The sequence below is a fragment of the Engraulis encrasicolus genome, chromosome 4 (genome assembly GCF_034702125.1).
Source record: "Engraulis encrasicolus isolate BLACKSEA-1 chromosome 4, IST_EnEncr_1.0, whole genome shotgun sequence".
NCBI classification, from domain to species: Eukaryota; Metazoa; Chordata; class Actinopteri; order Clupeiformes; family Engraulidae; genus Engraulis; species Engraulis encrasicolus.
Window position 1 is genome coordinate 49,314,128 of NC_085860.1, and position 18,506 is coordinate 49,332,633.

The 18,506-nt window shown below is 47.1% G+C and overlaps 2 protein-coding genes across 3 annotated transcripts in view; both read right to left on the reverse strand.

Moving 5' to 3' along the window:
* The window catches only part of LOC134447912 (zinc finger homeobox protein 3-like), a 64,739-nt gene that overhangs the window by 10,979 nt on the left and 35,254 nt on the right, over positions 1-18,506 (reverse strand). For both annotated transcript variants that reach the window (XM_063197632.1, XM_063197631.1), the window contains exons 4-6: positions 4,479-4,583; positions 2,806-2,936; positions 1,403-1,603 (exon numbers count right to left, since the gene is read on the reverse strand). In XM_063197632.1, coding sequence (XP_063053702.1) covers positions 1,403-1,603; positions 2,806-2,936; positions 4,479-4,583 — 437 coding nt within the window. The remainder of the gene's footprint in view (positions 1-1,402; positions 1,604-2,805; positions 2,937-4,478; positions 4,584-18,506) is intronic.
* On the reverse strand, positions 8,431-15,625 carry LOC134447913 (uncharacterized). The gene has a single exon (XM_063197633.1). It carries the CDS (start codon positions 14,656-14,658, stop codon positions 9,076-9,078), a length of 5,583 nt encoding a protein of 1,860 aa, XP_063053703.1. The 5' UTR covers positions 14,659-15,625; the 3' UTR covers positions 8,431-9,075.

An 18,506-nucleotide genomic window follows, 5' to 3' on the forward strand; every position in this document is an offset into this window, starting at 1 on the left:
CATTGGGGATCAAGGGTCAAGTGCGAGAGGAAGCTCTCCTCAGTCAATCACAACACGTTTAGTGAAATCGGGATCAAAAAGGCACATCATTTTCGCTCTGCTCTCAAGGAAGAGGTTCTTTTTTAAAAAAAGATGGTAAATCAATACAACCTGCATCCGGTTGCAGAGAAAGGGACAAAGGCGAGACAGAAAGGAGAGAGCGGAAAAAAATAAATAAAAGAAAGGTAGGCCAGTGAGCGAGGGAGGGAGGAAAGGTAGAGGCGCAGATTCTGAATGAATGAATGAATGAGGCACCGAGGGGAGAAAAAAAGGGGAGAGAAAAAAAAAACGAGACACACAACAGACAAAAATGGCGACCATTTCCATTACAAAGGCAAGCCTTGCCAGAAGAGGCCTTCATTGTGCTGCGGGAGGCGAACACAGGGAGCATCTCAAGGTCAGTTTTAATTTAGAGCACGTAATTGGCAAGCACAGTTCATAACGGCAATCACCTAGTCCAGGCTGGGAATTAATGAAGCACAATTATTTTCATGACCCTATCACAGAGAGAGGGAGATGGGGAGCAAAGGGAGGGGTGGTGAGGGGTAGAGAGGGAGAAGGAGAGAGAGAGAGAGAGAGGGAGAGAGAGAGGGGAGTGACAGCAGAAAAAGGGAGCGAGGGAGGGAGGGGAGAGTGGAAATAGAGTGAGGTTGAGAGGGTTGAATAAAAAAAAGAACAGTCAAGAGGAAGAGATGAAAGAATACGACGATGATGGATGAATTAAGAGGTTTTACTTTTGGGCCTCGCTGTCTGCCGTACACAATAAAAAAACATTAGCACTTTAATTTATTCATGTTCCCCCGCTCATTTGAAAAATGCTATTTGCTTTCTAATTAATGTTATTTGCCTGGTCCTTTCTGGTTGTGCCTCTCCTCCAGTAATGACCTGTAGCAAATGCATTTCCAATCAGATGGAGTCCCCGCTGTGCTCACTGTTTGAGCCACACAACGCCACCACAACACAAAGACTTTAAAATCACTACACAAAGACACACGCGCGCGCACACACAAATACACATACACACACACAGACACACACAATGTAGGTTGTAGGTAAGCATGGTCTACACACTAGTCCTACAGACCACGCAAAAGTGATGTCCTGCGTGTGCCCAATTTAAAAACAATCATGTGTTGATAATTTGTAGACCACTTGTCACACACTTATACAGGCACACATACTGTACACAGACACTACATACACACACTACACACAACACACACACTACATACACGCACACAACACACACTACATACACACTACGAAACACACACACTACATACACACGCACACAACACACACTACATACACACTACGAAACACACACACTACATACACACGCACACTAAACACACATACTGACCGTGTTAATGAGCTTGTTGGTGCAGTCGGAGGTGACGTTGTGCACGTGTGTGAGGTGGGTGCGGAGCAGGGCCACGCTACCCAGGGTGTCTCGGCACAGCGGGCACCTCAGCGTGGGCTGCAGGGAGTGTTGAGTCATCACGTGCCCGCGCAGGACGCCCAGGTCCGACTGGCAGAAGCGGCAGAACGGGCACTGCAACAGCTGTGGGGTGAGGGTGGGAGGGGGCAGAGAACAGGAGGGCATACAGATGGGTCAGAAACACAAGCATATACAGGTACACCAGCTGGGAATGGAACACGGAATGAAGACAGACCCGACAGAATGGGCACTGCTGCAGCAGCTGTGGGGAAGAGGACAGACAAATCACACTGGTTGGAAACACACACACACAGGGCTCTAAATTAACACCAGCCAACCTGCCAAATGCTGGTGAAATTTCAGTTTGGCTGTTAGAAAAGAAAACGTACTGGCCACTTTGACCCATTAGTCAGTGTGTATTTGGCTAGCCATTTTGGCTGGTGAGGGATAAAGTTAATTTAGGGCCCTGCACGCCCACACGCATATGCCAGTGGTCAATGGTACAGGACAGGCACTGCAACTGTGGGGGAGAGAGAACAGATGTTGAAAATTATAGAAGAAGCACAACACTGCTACAATTACGGTCAAGGTTGTAATATGAAAGCTGATGTTTCGGTCAGTCAGACCGTAATTGTAGCAGTGTTGGCTTCTTCTATAATTTTCAATTGACTTCCATTGAGATAGCTGCACCTGCAAACAAGATTCAAGGTGTGCAGGCCACCTCCTCCATTCTACTTGGCAGATAACAGGTGTGTCAGAAAGAGACACACCAGCGGTCAATGGTACAAACAGAAGATGTGTTTTAGCAAAGGTCAAAGTGTGTGTGTTTCTGGGTGTATGCAACAGGGCTTGACATTAACTTTTTTGCTTGCCAGCCACTCTGGCTAGTGGTTTTCCCGAGTGACTAGCCATTCAGCTATTCTACTAGCCACAAATTTGAAAAAAAAAAATCCCCTTTATCATGACGCTGTACACCCAGCCTCAGAAGATGAGGTGCTAAAGCAAGAAGATGAGTGCGCAGCTTTCTACATGGGAATAAATCAAACAAATAGAGACTGAGTAACTGATCGTTTTCTTGAACTTGAATATAAACAATTGATACACAATGGGTAAACTGCAGAATATAGGCTATTCTGAAACGTCATACCATAGAATAAGTTACCTGCCAAATTGGCTAGTGATACTGAAATTATTACCAGCCACAGCCAAGTTTTACCAGCATTTGGCCGGTTGGCTAGTGCCAGTGTCAAGCCCTGGAATGCAAGTGTACATGTACTGTATGTACAGTATGCCTGTGCGTGTGAGAGTATTCTTTGCGTCCTCACCTGTTCAGTAGTCGCCGCATCGGTGCGTGGCTTCTTGGAGGAGGGGGGGCTGTCTGTCATGCTTGCCCTGGAGCTGGGCCGCTTGGGCGGGGGAGACGGATCACCATGCTCCCATTCCCCGTCGGAGGACCCTGCAATGGATAACATGCACACACAAAACCATTTTTTAAAATATATATATTTTTTAGGAGTTTTTTATGCCTTTATTGACAGGATAGTATGAGATGTTGACAGGAAATGAGTGGGAGAGATTCGGACCGGACACACAACCATTTGAATGTGTTTTTTTATTATTATTTCTATTTAACCTTGTCTTTTTCGTCATGGCCAAGAGGCCGCACAAGTAACAAAAAGTGCACGCATTTTGCAATCACCTTGCCGGACAACAAGTTAAATAGACCTATGTCGCATGCAAACCCTCCAACAGGCAAGGCTGGTTTCTGATTGACGGAACAGACCGACTGACGTAGCGATGTACAGTATATAGCCGCTACACATCACTAAAAACACATTCCATCGGCCGCTATAAGATTTAAGATCAGTTGTCACTCTGGGGTTTATCGCTCTGAAACACAAGGACCTCACAGTAGGTGAGGTGTGGCAAACCATGCAAAAATATTATTGAAAATAGTAGTAGCGCAAGTATCAGTACAGATTAATGAAAATACTGGTGTGATTAGTGCCCCGTCATTATCCATCATTGGATTTAGCAAAAAAAATTGCAAAAATCTGCACACAATGGTGGAGGAATATGCATTAAGGAAACAGTGATGCATTTGGTGAAAATATTGGAACACTAGCATTCTGTTCTGAACGATACAGTATATTATCAACTGAACGAATGGGTAACAAGGAGAGAAATGTTTTCTATGTACACATATAAATTAATTCATTGTGGTATGAAGTATATCGCATCACATTGTATTGGTAAAAACAAAGTTGTTTGCACCAATAAATTCATTCATTGTGACATAAAATACATCGGATCACACAAATTTGGTAAAACAGAGAGGAATAATATCATTACTGTATAGTTTATTGCATATGATGCGTATTAACACCTACTGTACATTATTACAAAAGTTCTCTCTTATGTTATTCTTTTCCACGGTAAGTATTTTTTCAGGAACTTAATGATGTCATAAAGAGAAGGGCGGAAGCTTTGGAGAACACTGGCGTTCCATTCGATGCAGTAAAGAGCACTTTACACTGAATGCCGTAAACCACTGAAGTGACCACACCACAACAGTCACCGAAACACACACTCACTCACTGTCTCACTCTCACACACACCCTCTCTTCATTAAGCTGTCTGTTCTCGTTGGTTGTAATAGACAGGTGATGTGGAGTGCAGTCCTAAGGATCATTAGGGTCCGGCCACCACTCACACTTACACACTTACACACTTACACACATGGCACTCTCTCTCTCTGACACACACACATGCGTGCACACACACACAAACACCTCTTTACACTGACACAAATGTGTGCACAAATACACATACACCGTAGAGGAGATGACAGATATACAGAGCTGTCTGCATAAAATTTCAAAAAAGATGTCTGCATTTTACCACCACCTGCGCTCTTAACTCTTTATTCTGACAAAAGTATTTTTAAAATAAAATATTTAGCAGATATGAAGCTCTACAAAGACAAAGAATGTCATACCTGAGCCTCTGCTTGTTTCCTTGTCTCCCCCTTTCTCAGTGGCTTTGGTCTGATCCTCCTGCCCTGCGGATCCCTCAGTGGAACCCTCCACTTCACTCCGGTCTCCTGAGAGGGGGGTGGTGAGGGGAGGAGGAAGATGTGGACAAAAGAAAAGAAAATATTTTTTTGAATACAAAAAGTTCCTTCTTTTGGTGACACTGTGGCCTTGGTGACAGCCAGTGAATCACACACAGAGGGAAAACAATACAGAAGGAGATGGATAATCTGCAGTGGCACTCTCTTCCCTTTATGCCCATTGTGCGGCGAGGCTGCAGGAACACAAACTGACCCATAGGGGTCACCCTCTGCATGCATGGATGAGCAGAGCTGAGCTGCACTGACTGGGGATGAACAGAGAGAGACACACACACTGTGTGCGCACAGACACACACACACACACATACACACGCGCACACTCTCTCTCACACACACACACACAGACACACACACAGCCAAACAAACAAAGACAAGCTTGGCTTCACCTAACATCGAAAGGGGAATCAGCCAAAAAGGTTCCGTCAAATGAGTGAGTATTCAATTTCACCGTGCTAGCAAAGAATCATTGGTGGTATCTGCATTTTTTGACCGGTGAGGAAACAGAATCTCTCTCACACAGACACACAGAGAGACACACACACACACACACACACACACACACACACACACAGTGGCTGAGAGATTTTGAATTGTAACACACACAGTCACCTATACTCCATGTTCTTCCTCTACACGGTCATTTGTAGATTGGATTGGGATTGGGCTGAGGAGGTGTATGATGTGCCAGTGCCTCTGTGTGTGTGTTTGTGTGTGTGTGTGTGTTACTGGGGTGGGGGGTCTACAGCTCAGAAAGAAAGAAAGAAAAACCAAGAGAGAAAAATTGAAAGATTAAGAGACAAGAGAGAGGGAACCGTAGAACAAGAGGAATCGACAGAGCAGGGAGAGAGAATTAAAAGAATGAGAGAGAGAGAGAGAGAGAGAGAGAGAGAGAGAGAGAAAGCGAGGCATCCAAGCCAGGCAGCCAGCCGTCCACAGTTAATGTGAGCCCCCCCCCACAGTAACTCTTAATGTGAGCCCCCCCAGGGCTCCCAGGCCACTTGGCTGGAGATAATACCCAGGGAGGGTCACTGGGGGTCAGGCTCACAGAATCCATTTCAACCCCCACCCCCCCCCCACCCCCCCCCCCCCCCCCCCCCCCCCATCCTCCCTGGTCCCTACTGCCGCCATGTCACGCCTGGCCCCCTCAGCTCATCTCATCTCATCGCCTCCGACACTCATGAAAATAACAAGCGTCTCACCGTATGAATAACACAAATACATTCATACACACAACATATGAATAGCACACGTCAGCTTACATGCATGCATTCGGTCATGCACAAATTGTAAAAAAAAAGTAACACAACACATGGACACAACACACCAGAACGTGAACAATACACACACATACACGTACACATTGCATGAATAACAGGCATCCATGAAATGAAAATCTAACACACACTGTATATAGAACGCACACTTTACACATGATATGCAGCCATGACAATTTGGGAAAAAAAATTGTATATGAAAAATGTGGCTGAAAAGCAAAAGGTATATTTCCACTTTGTCTGGAATTCATAAAGCCAAATCATTATTTTCCTGAAATATCTAGTATGATTTTGTTTTATTCTTTTAAGGCAACAGCTATTCTTTTTTTTAAAATTGAGATTGAAATTGTTTTCTGGCTATATTTATTTGCTATCAATAAAAATTAGAGCCATTGTTATATTAGAAGGAAAGTCACAACCTTTTCAGGTTTCATAAGGAGGTAAGCACATAAAATCTAATTCATACAAATGACATATTTCGTATTTACAAATGACATACATTACATATTTAGATGCATATGGAATTGTCTTTAAGACAGTGGAAAAAAATGTAAAAGCACAATACAATTCACACATAAAACAACGTGTAAAAAAAAATGTTAAACTCCATGACACTCTGCCTTTTGCACACCCAATAACATAGTGCAGAGAAAGGGGAATTAGTGTCTCCATTTTGAGACATGTATGGAAGAATGTTCCAGAGAGTGCTGGCTGGGGTTGGTGCGCTCACCATGGAGTGAGCATTCAGCTGCAGCCCTGCCTGCCTTCCAGGGGTAAACATCATACACAAAAGGCCTTCGCTCGCGCACACAAAGACTACACACACACATGCACACACACACGCACACACACACACGAGAAAAGGACCAATGCTGCTGTTCTTTAACCGCCTATGTTCACTCTGCACACACACACACACACACACACACACACACACACACACACTCATGTACGATGCGCACAAACACACACACACTCATGTACGATGCGCACGCACGCACGCACACACACACACACACACACACACACACACACACACACACACACACACACACACACACACACACACACACACACACACACACACACACACACACACACACACACACACACACACACACACACACACACACACACACTCCAGGCAAAAGGTTTAAACTTCACTGCACAGAAAGAAAAGACAGGGGATGAGGAGCTCTGGCTTCAAACTCCATTCTTCTCCTCCTTCCCTCCGCAACCCTCTCCCTCTCTCCCTCCCTCCTCCCCCTCTCTGCCATTTTGCTTTCTTCGCACACCAATTGTCCACCTCTGTCTGACTGCGCAGGAGGGAGGGAGGGAGAGGGGGGGGGGGGGAGGAGGAGATGAGAGAAGCGGGTAGGAGTGAGGAGGAGGGAGGCGAATAGAAAGGAGGAAAGAAAGAAAGAAAGGAAAAGAAAAAAGAGAAAGAAACAGAGAAAAGAATAAAAGAGAAAAGCAGCAAGGTTGTCATGGTGGGACAATCACAGTCAGACTGAAGTGTCTGCAAGTGACTCGGAAAATGAAAGATAGGGAGACAAAGGGAAGGTTAGGTTAGGAATAAAAAAAATATATGTAGATGCACGTCATATGCAGAGGAGGAAAAATACATTAAAAAAAGAAATATGACGAAATCACACCTACAAACTGAAGAAGAGAAATATAAATCATACAAAAGAAAAAGGGAATCATTTTTTAAAAATCAGATGAAATAAATAGAAATGAGAGAAAAGAAAATATGTAAAGAAACCATGAAAGAAAGCAGGAAAGAAAACAGGAAAAAATAAAGAAAGAAAGACAGAAGGAAAGAAAGAGAGAAAGAAAGAAAGAAAAAACGAAATAGAGAAAGAAAGAAAGAGGGGCATCTTTGCTGGAGCGTCAGTGTAGGCACTGGAGGCGATCCTCGCACCAATTACCCAGACAGGCTATTGATTTTTCATCAGAGCCACACAAGCATGAAACACACAACCTGAAACTGTCAGAGAGCCTTAGCTTACACCTGCTCCATCGGCAGACAGTACATGAGTGTGTACACGCACACACACACCCACACACACACACACACACACACACACAGACAGACACAGACACAGCCGCACGCACACACAAACACACAAACAGACCAGACACACACACACGCACACACACACACACACACAAACCAAGCCTGTCTGTCTTTGTCAACAGACATGCGGTAAATAACACACACATATATACACATGCAGACAGACAGGGGGAGCATGTGTGTGCCAAACACGCACACATCCACACACACACACACACGCACAAGTCATGCCGCAATACTCTCAAGATGGGCTAGCCAAAGCCTTTTAGGTTTTACATGGAGGGGTAATGTGATTATTTTTTAAAAAGGTAAGCTCCTATTATCATAATAAGGCTTGACCATCAGCGACCAGCAGTAAATGTGCTGACGTGGGCATGGAAGAAAGCGTTGTGTGCGTATGTGGATGCCCCCTCGATGCTTGCCATATCACTTAACCGTTTGGCTAAAACACAATATTGTCGTGTCTTTTACTTCACGTAACATGTGTTTTGCCTTCGGATGCGATTAGCTATCTTTGCTAGCTTACGTGCCCAGTTGATTAGCCTCAGATCCTCGAGTGAATGCATACACGTTACTTACAGTCTCCGATGCGTGGGAATGACACGACAGGAATGCAGGTTGACGTTTAACAGTTTAATGACTGTTTGGATGAATACAACAGGCTGCAATGACGCCAAACTCCAACGAGGAATTGTCCTCTCGTCGGGGCCCGTGGAGTCTCGTAGCAGCTTATCATACAACTGAGCTCATGGAAGCAGACAGCCAATATTAATCATCAATGATCCAACTGCCCTCTAGAGGCCAAACATAACATTGCACTTACATTACTCAATAGCTCCTGTTAAGTCTTATAACTGCACTAACACATTCACTACACAGCCCCCCTCCAAGAATACTGAGTCCCTTCAGTACTATTCAGGGTAAGTAGAGACTTAACGTATTTCAACTCAGAATTACTTTAAAGTCAAAAAGTTAAACTTAAACACATTTCGAAACATCATTACTTTATCTCAAAGAAGACATGAATTATTAGTTAGAGTCCAAAGGTGAACTAGGCATTACTGAAAGTCAAAAAAAGGAACTACTGACTTTAATGATGAGAGTCCATTCATGCTTTGTACCACACAGGGGGGCGGACTTCACGACCTCGGGACGTGGTAGGATGCTGCAGGGGCGTTGCAGGGCCGTCAGCCTGGTCCGCTGGCACCGTCTCCTGTGGAGTTGGGCAAGCATTCTTGCGAGCCTGGCGACGCCGTCGTGCAGTTCTTTGACGCCCGCGTCCTTCAGGTTCCCGTTCCTCTGGTTTCTCCTCTGTAGAACTTGAAGACTCCTTCGGCTGTCCGCTGGGTGCTCCATGCGATTCGACACTGTGAAGGGGCTGGCCCCTCTGGAGAATCTCATGCCTTTTTCGTCGCGTCCAGCCAGGTATCACATCAGATGTATAGGGCTTCAAACGATCATGGTGCAGGACCTTTCTGTCTCGCGTCCCAATGACTTCGTACAGCACTGGGCCCAGGCAAGCGGAAACGATGCTGGGGCCCTTCCATGGCGGTTGCAACTTCGGACTGAAACCCTTTTTCTTGGTACTGTCCTTGACACAGACTAGATCTCCAACAGCATATGGTCTTCCTTTGGCCCTGACATCATAGGTTCGTTTCTGTCGTTCCTGGGCAGCTTTCAGGTGTTCTCTAGCAGTTTCTTGCGCCTCCTTCAAGCCCTGCTCCAGCTCGCTCAGGAACTCCGGAACCTCACCTCTGTCACTTCTGAGCTCTGCTGCACCTGACCAGATGTCATGTGGTTGGTGGACCTCCCTGCCTAGCATGAGTCTGTTTGGACTGAAGCCTGTGCTGGCATTCTTGGTGCTGCGGTATGCTGCTGTGAGCAAGGGAAGATGCTCGTCCCAGTTCTTTTGGTTCTGGTCCACATAGCAGCGTACCATCTGCAGGAGAGTTCTATTGAATCTTTCCACTTGGCCGTTGGATGCAGGGTGGTATGGCGTAGTTCTAGTTTTAGTTATCTGAAGAAGCTGGCATACTGTCTTGAAAAGGATGCTTTCGAAATTGCGACCCTGGTCGCTATGGAGTTCCAGGGGGCAACCAAAACGTGATATGAAGTCATACACAAGTCTTTTAGCTGTCGTTTCTGCTCCTTGATCGGGTACCCCATAAGCTTCCACCCACCGTGTGAATTGGTCTATGATGACCAGAATGTACTTATTGCCGGCTGTGGATACTGGAAAGGGACCCAGCATGTCCAAATGTAGACGGTCCAGGGGAGCTCCGGCCTGGTACAGCTGCAGTGCTGCTTTTGTTGTTGGCCCGGCAGTCTTGCGTGTGGTGCAGCTCTGGCATTTCTGTACGAAGAGCTCCACATCACCTCCCATCCCATACCAGTGGTAGCTCTGCTTCAAGCGTTGTAGGGTTTTACCGATCCCCAGGTGGCCCCCTTGAGGTGGATCATGGCAGGCCTTGATTAATTCTGTCTGCATTGAGGTTGGCACTAACAGCAGGTGACGTGGTTGTCCTCCATCTGCCCTCTCCCAACGATAGACCAGAACTCCATGGTGCAGCTCAAACTGGGGCCAGCAAAGCCAGTACTTCCTAGCAGCAGGACTTTCAAGGGACACCTCATCTCGTGTGGGCAGCTCTCCATTTTCCATCCACTGATGTAGCTTGGATAAGACAGGGTCTTTGCGCTGCTCTAATGCCCATTCTTCTCGAGTTATCGGCTGAAGCCAGTTTGTAGCAGGCATGCCTGTCCCTTCTGTCACTGGATCTTTTAGTTGATCTGTTGGATTTCCATCATCCTCATTTGTGGTTAGACGCCTGATTGCAAGGGGAACCACATCATCCACATCCTCAGTGAACTTGGCCCATTGCCGGTCGAGTCGTTGGCAGTGAGCACAGCCACGGCATGGTAGAGAAGCCACCTCTTGCCCTGCTTCGTAGCAGTCACAGTCTTCACTTTCATCACCATCTTTGCGTGACATTCCGTCAGCATTCAGATGTCTCCTTCCTTCTCTATGCTCAATCTCAAAGTCATACTGGCTCATTTCTTCCAACCATCTTGCTAATTGGCCTTGGGGATTCTTGAACCTGAAGAGCCATACCAAACTGTTGTGGTCCGTGCGCAAGAGGAATTTTCTTCCCAGAAGGTAATGCCGGAACTGCCGGGTGAATTTGACAACAGCAAGTAACTCCCGTCTGGTTACACAGTATCTCTGCTGTATTGGGGTCAGGTGATTGCTTGCATAAGAGATGACTCTCTCTTCACCCCACTGATTTTGAGATAGCACCGCTCCAATGCTATGATTAGATGCATCTGTGTCCAAGATGAATTTCCCCTCATTAGTAGGGTATGCCAGTATTGGAGATGAGGTGAGCTTGTCTTTCAAGTGCAGGAAGGCCTCTCTTTGTTCTTCCCCCCATTCAAACTGGACTTCTTTTTTCAAGAGGTACGTCAATGGGCTCGCTAGTTCAGCAAAGGATGGGACGAACTTTCTGTAATAGTTACACAGTCCTAGGAAGGCTTGGAGTTCTTGCCTGCCTGTAGGGTGTGGCCAGTCCTGTACATCCTTCACAAGTGCTGAATTTGGTCGTATGCCTTCACCACTAACGACGTGTCCCAAGAATAGGACTTCTTCCTTGAGGAGTTGGCATTTTGACGGTTTCAGTTTCAGCCCAAAGCTCTGCAGTCTTCCGAAGACTTCAGTCAGGCGATCAAGGCTCTCTTCCACGTCTTTTCCTAGAATTATGATGTCATCCAGGTAAATCAGTAGCGTGTCCCACTGAAGGCCACGCAGGGCTAACTCCATTGCCCTCTGAAATGTCCCCGGGGCATTACATAACCCGAAGGGCATCCTGGTGTATTCGTATAGTCCATACTTTGTGATGAAGGCTGTCTTTCCACGGTCTTTTTCGTTTACAGCAATCTGCCAATATCCACTTTGTAGGTCAAGAGTGGAAAAGACTGTCGCTCCACCCAGCACATCTAAACACTCTTCAATCTTTGGCAGGGGATATGCATCCTTTGTTGTCAAGCTATTCAGATGCCGGTAGTCGACACACCAGCGCACACCTCCATCTTTTTTGCGGACTAGAACCACAGGCGATGCCCATTCAGATGACGAGGGAGTTATCACTCCTGCTTCTAGCATAGACTGGAGGTGAGTCTCTTCTTCATTTTGGAAGCCCAAGGGTGTTCGCCTTGCTGGTTGACGCACTGGTCTGGCTGTGCCAGTGTCTATCTGGTGTGAGACTGCAGAGAAGTAACCTAGGTCTGTGTCGGATACAGCAAACAGGGACTGGTGCTTAAGCAGTAGAACAATCAGTTTCTCTTGCTGCTCCCCGCTAAGCATCTCTCCAGACGCTGAGTACAGAGTTTGCACATGCTCAGGTAAGTCAGTGGCTTTAACGGTGACAACCCTGCCAATCTTTGGTGCACTTTCAGGGTCATTGTCTAGGCTGCATTCAATGTCAGGTTCAGACTGCAAAGTCAATTCATCTGAAAATGCCTCAATCAGGATTCCAAGGCACGCACCTTTTCGCAACGCAGCCTTGTCTGGAGAGAGGTTGCACAAGCGGACAGGCACACGAGCATCCATGTTTGTGACGGCACTTCCTGAGGACACATTGTCGGTAATGCTGGTCGGCTCCAATACTGCAGGGATGCCTGGTCTTGGGTGCTCTACCTCTCCCCATACCACACATTCACACTCTGGTGGCAGTGTTGTATCTCTTTCCAGCAGTACACGGGCAACTGAGTAGTCTGGCCCCTCCCCTCCCACAATCTTAGCAGGTATTGGCTCCCCTGCGATAAAAACCCGGCCAGTTGCTTCGATTGTGACGTTTGCAGCTCTGAGGAAGTCAAGACCGAGTAGAAGACAATCGTGGATTGGGGCCACATAGACATCCCAGTCAAAACTGTGGGTTCCCATCTGGAAAACGACATGCACCCCACTCATGGCAGTCATCTCACTGTTGGACTCGGCATTATGAAGAACTGCCTTTTTTAGAGGTGGTGGGTCACGTCCATACAATTGCTTGTAAAGTCCTTCAGACAGGACAGTTGCCTCAGCCCCTGTGTCGACTACAGCTTGGACTGGGGTGTTGTTCACCTTCATTGCAATGTGAAGACTAGGCCCTCGGTTGGTGGCACGACTGATTTTAAGTGTTGGGGACTGAGCCTGCTCTTGGGCCATTTCACACTCGCTTGTTGTAGTACGCCGGGTGGTTGGGCTAGGCGACCTGGAGCAGTCCCTCCTGAAATGCCCCTCTTCCCCACACCCGTAGCAGGCCCCTTTTTTGTTTCTAGGAGGGCTTGCAGAGGTAGCGCGTGCACTGCTACGTGACTGAGTAGGCTGCTGCTGCCTGCGGCTTTGGTCATGACAGGGGCCATGTTCTCTGCCAGGGGAAGGATCGGAGTACCTCTGTCCTCTTTGTTCACTCATGACTGGTTGCAGACGGCTAAGAGTCAGCTGCATTTGCTCCACCTTCTCGAACAGTCCTTTAAACTGGTCAGCTGTGACATAAGTGGGTGTTTGAACCCGACGAGAAACAAGTGCCATGTCGTCATCGTCATCAGCCCAGGATACACGCCTCGCTCTACTCTTAAGGTCCACTTCCCGCCCCACTGTAGCCTTGTAGTTGTGCTCATGTGCCTCTACTAGCTTTTGGGCGTCTGCCAGTGTGCAAGGGTCTTTGTTCATTACTTCATAGGCTAGCTTTTGGTCTTTCAATCCCTTAAGAAAAGCATCTGCAGCTAACTGGTCTTGTAGGGACAATTCTACACCAGGGTATGCAAGGGTTACTAAGCGTCTCACCTCCTCTGCAAACTCAGCAGATGTCTCTTTTGACTGGCGTAGTTCTCCAAGTTTCCTGCGCACAGTCGTTGGAGGATCTTGATGACCAAAGCGTTGAGTTAGGTGCTCTTTAAGCAGAGTGTAGTCTTCTCTGATGTGTTCTGGAAGGGAACACACGTAGCGCATGGCAGTGCCACGAAGACATTCATGCAGCTTGTCAACTCTTTCGGCGCCATTCCATGCGTATTTGCGAGCTAGTCTTTCAAATGGCAACAAGAATGGCTCCCAGTCCTCCTTCCCGTCATATGTCGCCATTTTTGATCTAGGCCCATCATATGGGGTAGCTGGACGAACATCAGCTTGGACGTGACTGTTGCCATAAGTCCGAGGGGTGGCAGCTGTAAGACGCTGTCGTCCTCTCTCCCTCTCCATGCCTCTGGCCCTGTCCACAGCACCTGAATCAGACAGCAGCCGAGGGGGGCCTGCGCTCTGGGAGCGCTGCTGAATGACGTCCAGCTCAGCAGCGAATTGGTTTGTCGCACCACCAGCCTGTGGAGTAGTCATGGATGTGGCTTGAGATACAGGTGAGTGTTGAATTAAATGTTCTTGAAGGCTGTGGTGAGCATAGCCATCTTGGGCAACATGTGATGTGCGACTTCGGGTCACCTGATCTGAATTCACAGTTGACACTCCCACTGTGGGCGCTGCAAGCTGTGGGGGTGCACCCCTAATGGTTTGGAGATGAGTGGCTAACCCAGCCAGGAGGGTTTGCTGCATTTGCTGCATTTGGTGAGCTTGCTGCTCTAACAGGACTTTTAGCCACGGCGGTGGGTCTGTTGGGTCTGTGGCTGCAGCTGCACCATCTCCATTCTGTTGTCCTTCTGTAGACATATTGGCTGGTGTTTTTTTTTTTTTTTTTTAGTATGTATTTATTTTTTTATTTATTATGAATAAGGCGTCTTTAATGCAATTTTTGTACTTAGGCACTCCAGGCAGTTCAGTATGTTGCATATGATTTAGCAGATTTATTGTCCAGGCAAGATTCAGTAGGTTTCAACATGAGTTTTTTTTAAGGCAATCTTATTAGGCACTCCAAGCAGTTCAGTTGGCTCATTGCATATTATTTAGTTGAGTTATTGTCCAAGGCAATGTGTCATGAATCTTAATAGTTCAGAGATAATTCACACACCGTCGTTGTTATGCTACTTGCCGTTGTCCTGAACATTTATAGCGAAACTTTTTCCTCATTTGCAGCACCGCCGCATTCTTCTCTCGCGCGGGGAAGTTAAAACAGAGCCCTGCGAGTGATTGGAAATGTCCGTGTTGTCTTTAGGCAACGAATAGTACAGTCCAAAACTTCGTCAGAATGAAACTATTAACTGCCAGTTTACAAAGCACACTCTTATTTCGTTCCACTTCGCTTGAAAGATGACGGTAGCTTGTACTTCTGACACCAGTGTCGTGTCTTTTACTTCACGTAACATGTGTTTTGCCTTCGGATGCGATTAGCTATCTTTGCTAGCTTACGTGCCCAGTTGATTAGCCTCAGATCCTCGAGTGAATGCATACACGTTACTTACAGTCTCCGATGCGTGGGAATGACACGACAGGAATGCAGGTTGACGTTTAACAGTTTAATGACTGTTTGGATGAATACAACAGGCTGCAATGACGCCAAACTCCAACGAGGAATTGTCCTCTCGTCGGGGCCCGTGGAGTCTCGTAGCAGCTTATCATACAACTGAGCTCATGGAAGCAGACAGCCAATATTAATCATCAATGATCCAACTGCCCTCTAGAGGCCAAACATAACATTGCACTTACATTACTCAATAGCTCCTGTTAAGTCTTATAACTGCACTAACACATTCACTACAATATGTTAGCGTAATGCTCTCCATCTTGCAAGAGTGTTAGCTAAATGAGAGATTAGCCCCAGCACACTGCTGACTCCACAAACACAAACACAAACACAAACACACACACACACACACACACACACACACACACACACACACACACACACACACACACACACACACACACACACACACACACACACACACACACACACACACACACACACAAATGAAAAGGTAAGCATCAGGCTCTTCTTCATGGTCCCACTCAGTGTCAGACATTAGCTATTAGCAATTAGCTTAATGGAGTACAATGAGCTGCGAGGATGAAGAGTGGCGAGGGGCAAAGGAGGAAAACACAAATGAAAACACACACACACACACACACACACACACACACACACACACACACACACACACACACACACACACACACACACACACACACACACACACACACACACACACACACATACGTACACACACACGTACGTACACACACACACACACACACACACACCATACAACTGCATACTGTATGCACATAGGCACTATAAAAATATAAACAAAAAAGTCTAGGCCTATGCCCAGGCACAAAGAGTATGGCATTGCTCACTAAAATACAATGTGGATGAACATACTCATATAGAGAGGGAAAGAGAGAGAGAGAGATATGTGATGATGGGAGATGGAAAAAGCTCATTGTACTAGGCTTACAGAGACAAACATCACATACTTCACAAACATATGCCAAATATACAAAAAGCCCAGGCTCCTGAGGCAATACAGAGAGAGAGAGGGAGACAGGGAGACAGAGAGAGAGAGAGAGAGACAGGGAGAAAGAGAGAGAGAGAGAGAGAGAGCTGGGATTTTAGGAGAAAACAGCTGACGCTGTCCTAATGAAGCCGGATGGATAGATGTCCAACTTGGCACGAGCCGTGACAGGGCAGTGTAGTCCATTAAACTCAACATAATAGACTCTACACCTTCTGTCCACCACACACACACACACACTCACTCTCACACACACACACACTCACTCACACACACACACTCACACACCTCTCGCCCAGAACACCTCACTTCACTGGTAATCGCGCGGATCAGTATGCTAATGCCGGCAGCCATTGATCCGGGATTGATTTTAAATTAGGGAATGCCCCGGAGTTCCGACGGGGATCAATAGCCCACTCATTCAGAGCGGCCACCCCGACTGGTCCGAGCGATTGGCCCCTCTGATGTTCCGATCGACTAAAGCCACTGTTTATTTAAGCATGACCAGCAGGAGAGAGAGAGAGAGAGAGAGAGAGAGAGAGAGAGAGAGAGAGAGAGAGAGAGAGAGAGAGAAGGAGAGAGAGAGAGAGAGAGATAGATAGGGAGAGAGAGATAGATAGGGAGAGAGAGAGAGAGAGATAGATAGGGAGAGAGAGAGAGAGAGAGAGAGAGAGAGAGAGGGAGAGAGAGCACTTCTCTCACACGCTACCCACATGTACACACAGAACACACACACGCACAGCACACACACCTTCTGTCAAGTGTGGCAGAGGCTAAGGGGGTAAAGGGCCAGAGCTTCTGTCTACACGTTGAGTGGCTTCCGGGATTGATTAGCCCTATCTGCTACTACAGTGCAGTCCGGAACGGATTTTTGGGGATTATTGTATTTTGTTTTATTCGATTTCGCATTGCTCTGAGTCCGCTCTCAAATCGTACTTTTACACTTACTTGTGTGCATATGTGCGTGTGCGTGTGTGTGTCCTTGCAGCTGCTTCCTGTTATCGGAGCTGGGTGTCATCACACACAGTACCCACAATGCATTGCGGCCCACATGATGGGCTGTCGTTATAGTGCTCAAGGCTGCACTGGGTCCTCAGCAGCAACACCTGGTTAGACGGCCGCCACCACACACACACACATGCGCACACACGCACGCGCTAACACACACACACACACACACACGCATGCATGCACACACACCTACCCACACACAGTCATTAGAGTTACTTGGGCCGTGTGTGTGTGTGTGTGTGCGTTTGTGCGTTTGTGTTTGTGTGTGTGTGCGCACGCACATGCACGTTACTAATTATCTAAAGCCAGTGTCCTGCTGCTCACCCTGGACACATTGGCTCGAGTCAAAATCGGAGACTGTTTACCAATAAAAAAGGGAGGGGGTGGGATATAACGTTAATGGTAATCAATCAGAAATGCTCTTACAGTAACGCTTACACACTGATGCTTACTGTGCGATTACAGACCGACAAACAGACAGCCTGACACAAAGCCAGAAGCGATTAAAAGGGCTTTTGTGGTGTGTGTGCACTTACACACACACACACACTCGCACACACACTCATCACTCTAGAAACAAGAGCAATAATTAAGCTCGGAAGGCCAAAGCCCACGGGCTGGGAACACAGAAGAGAACATAGAGGGTGTCGATGCCCAACAAAGACAAAATAAAAGCCCTCTAATGAGAGAGATCCACCTCTGTGTCTCTGGAGTCACCAGGGTCGCTCACAGCTTTGGCCGGGCCCAGGACAAAGTAATGTAAAAGCCCCCCCACCCAATACATAACATATAGTGATGGGCAGTCATGCACGGTGATGTGAGGCATAAATGCTATTTCATTGTGTACAGTGTTCACTTTTGTGCTGTGGAGTGCTGTGTCACAATGACGGAGTTGGAGTTTCCCAGTTGGGCTTAATGGTGACCCAGTTCTGGGCCCAGAACAACTGACCCCTTTGTCCCCCACTGGCGGCTTCTCTGGGAGTCACCGCCACCTTGTTCATCTTCCCCTGATAACAGCACCCGGTCCAGTCCAGAGCGGTGTGGTGGTGAGTGACGCACTGCGGCCTCCGCTACCCCATCTGCCCTCACCTCCCT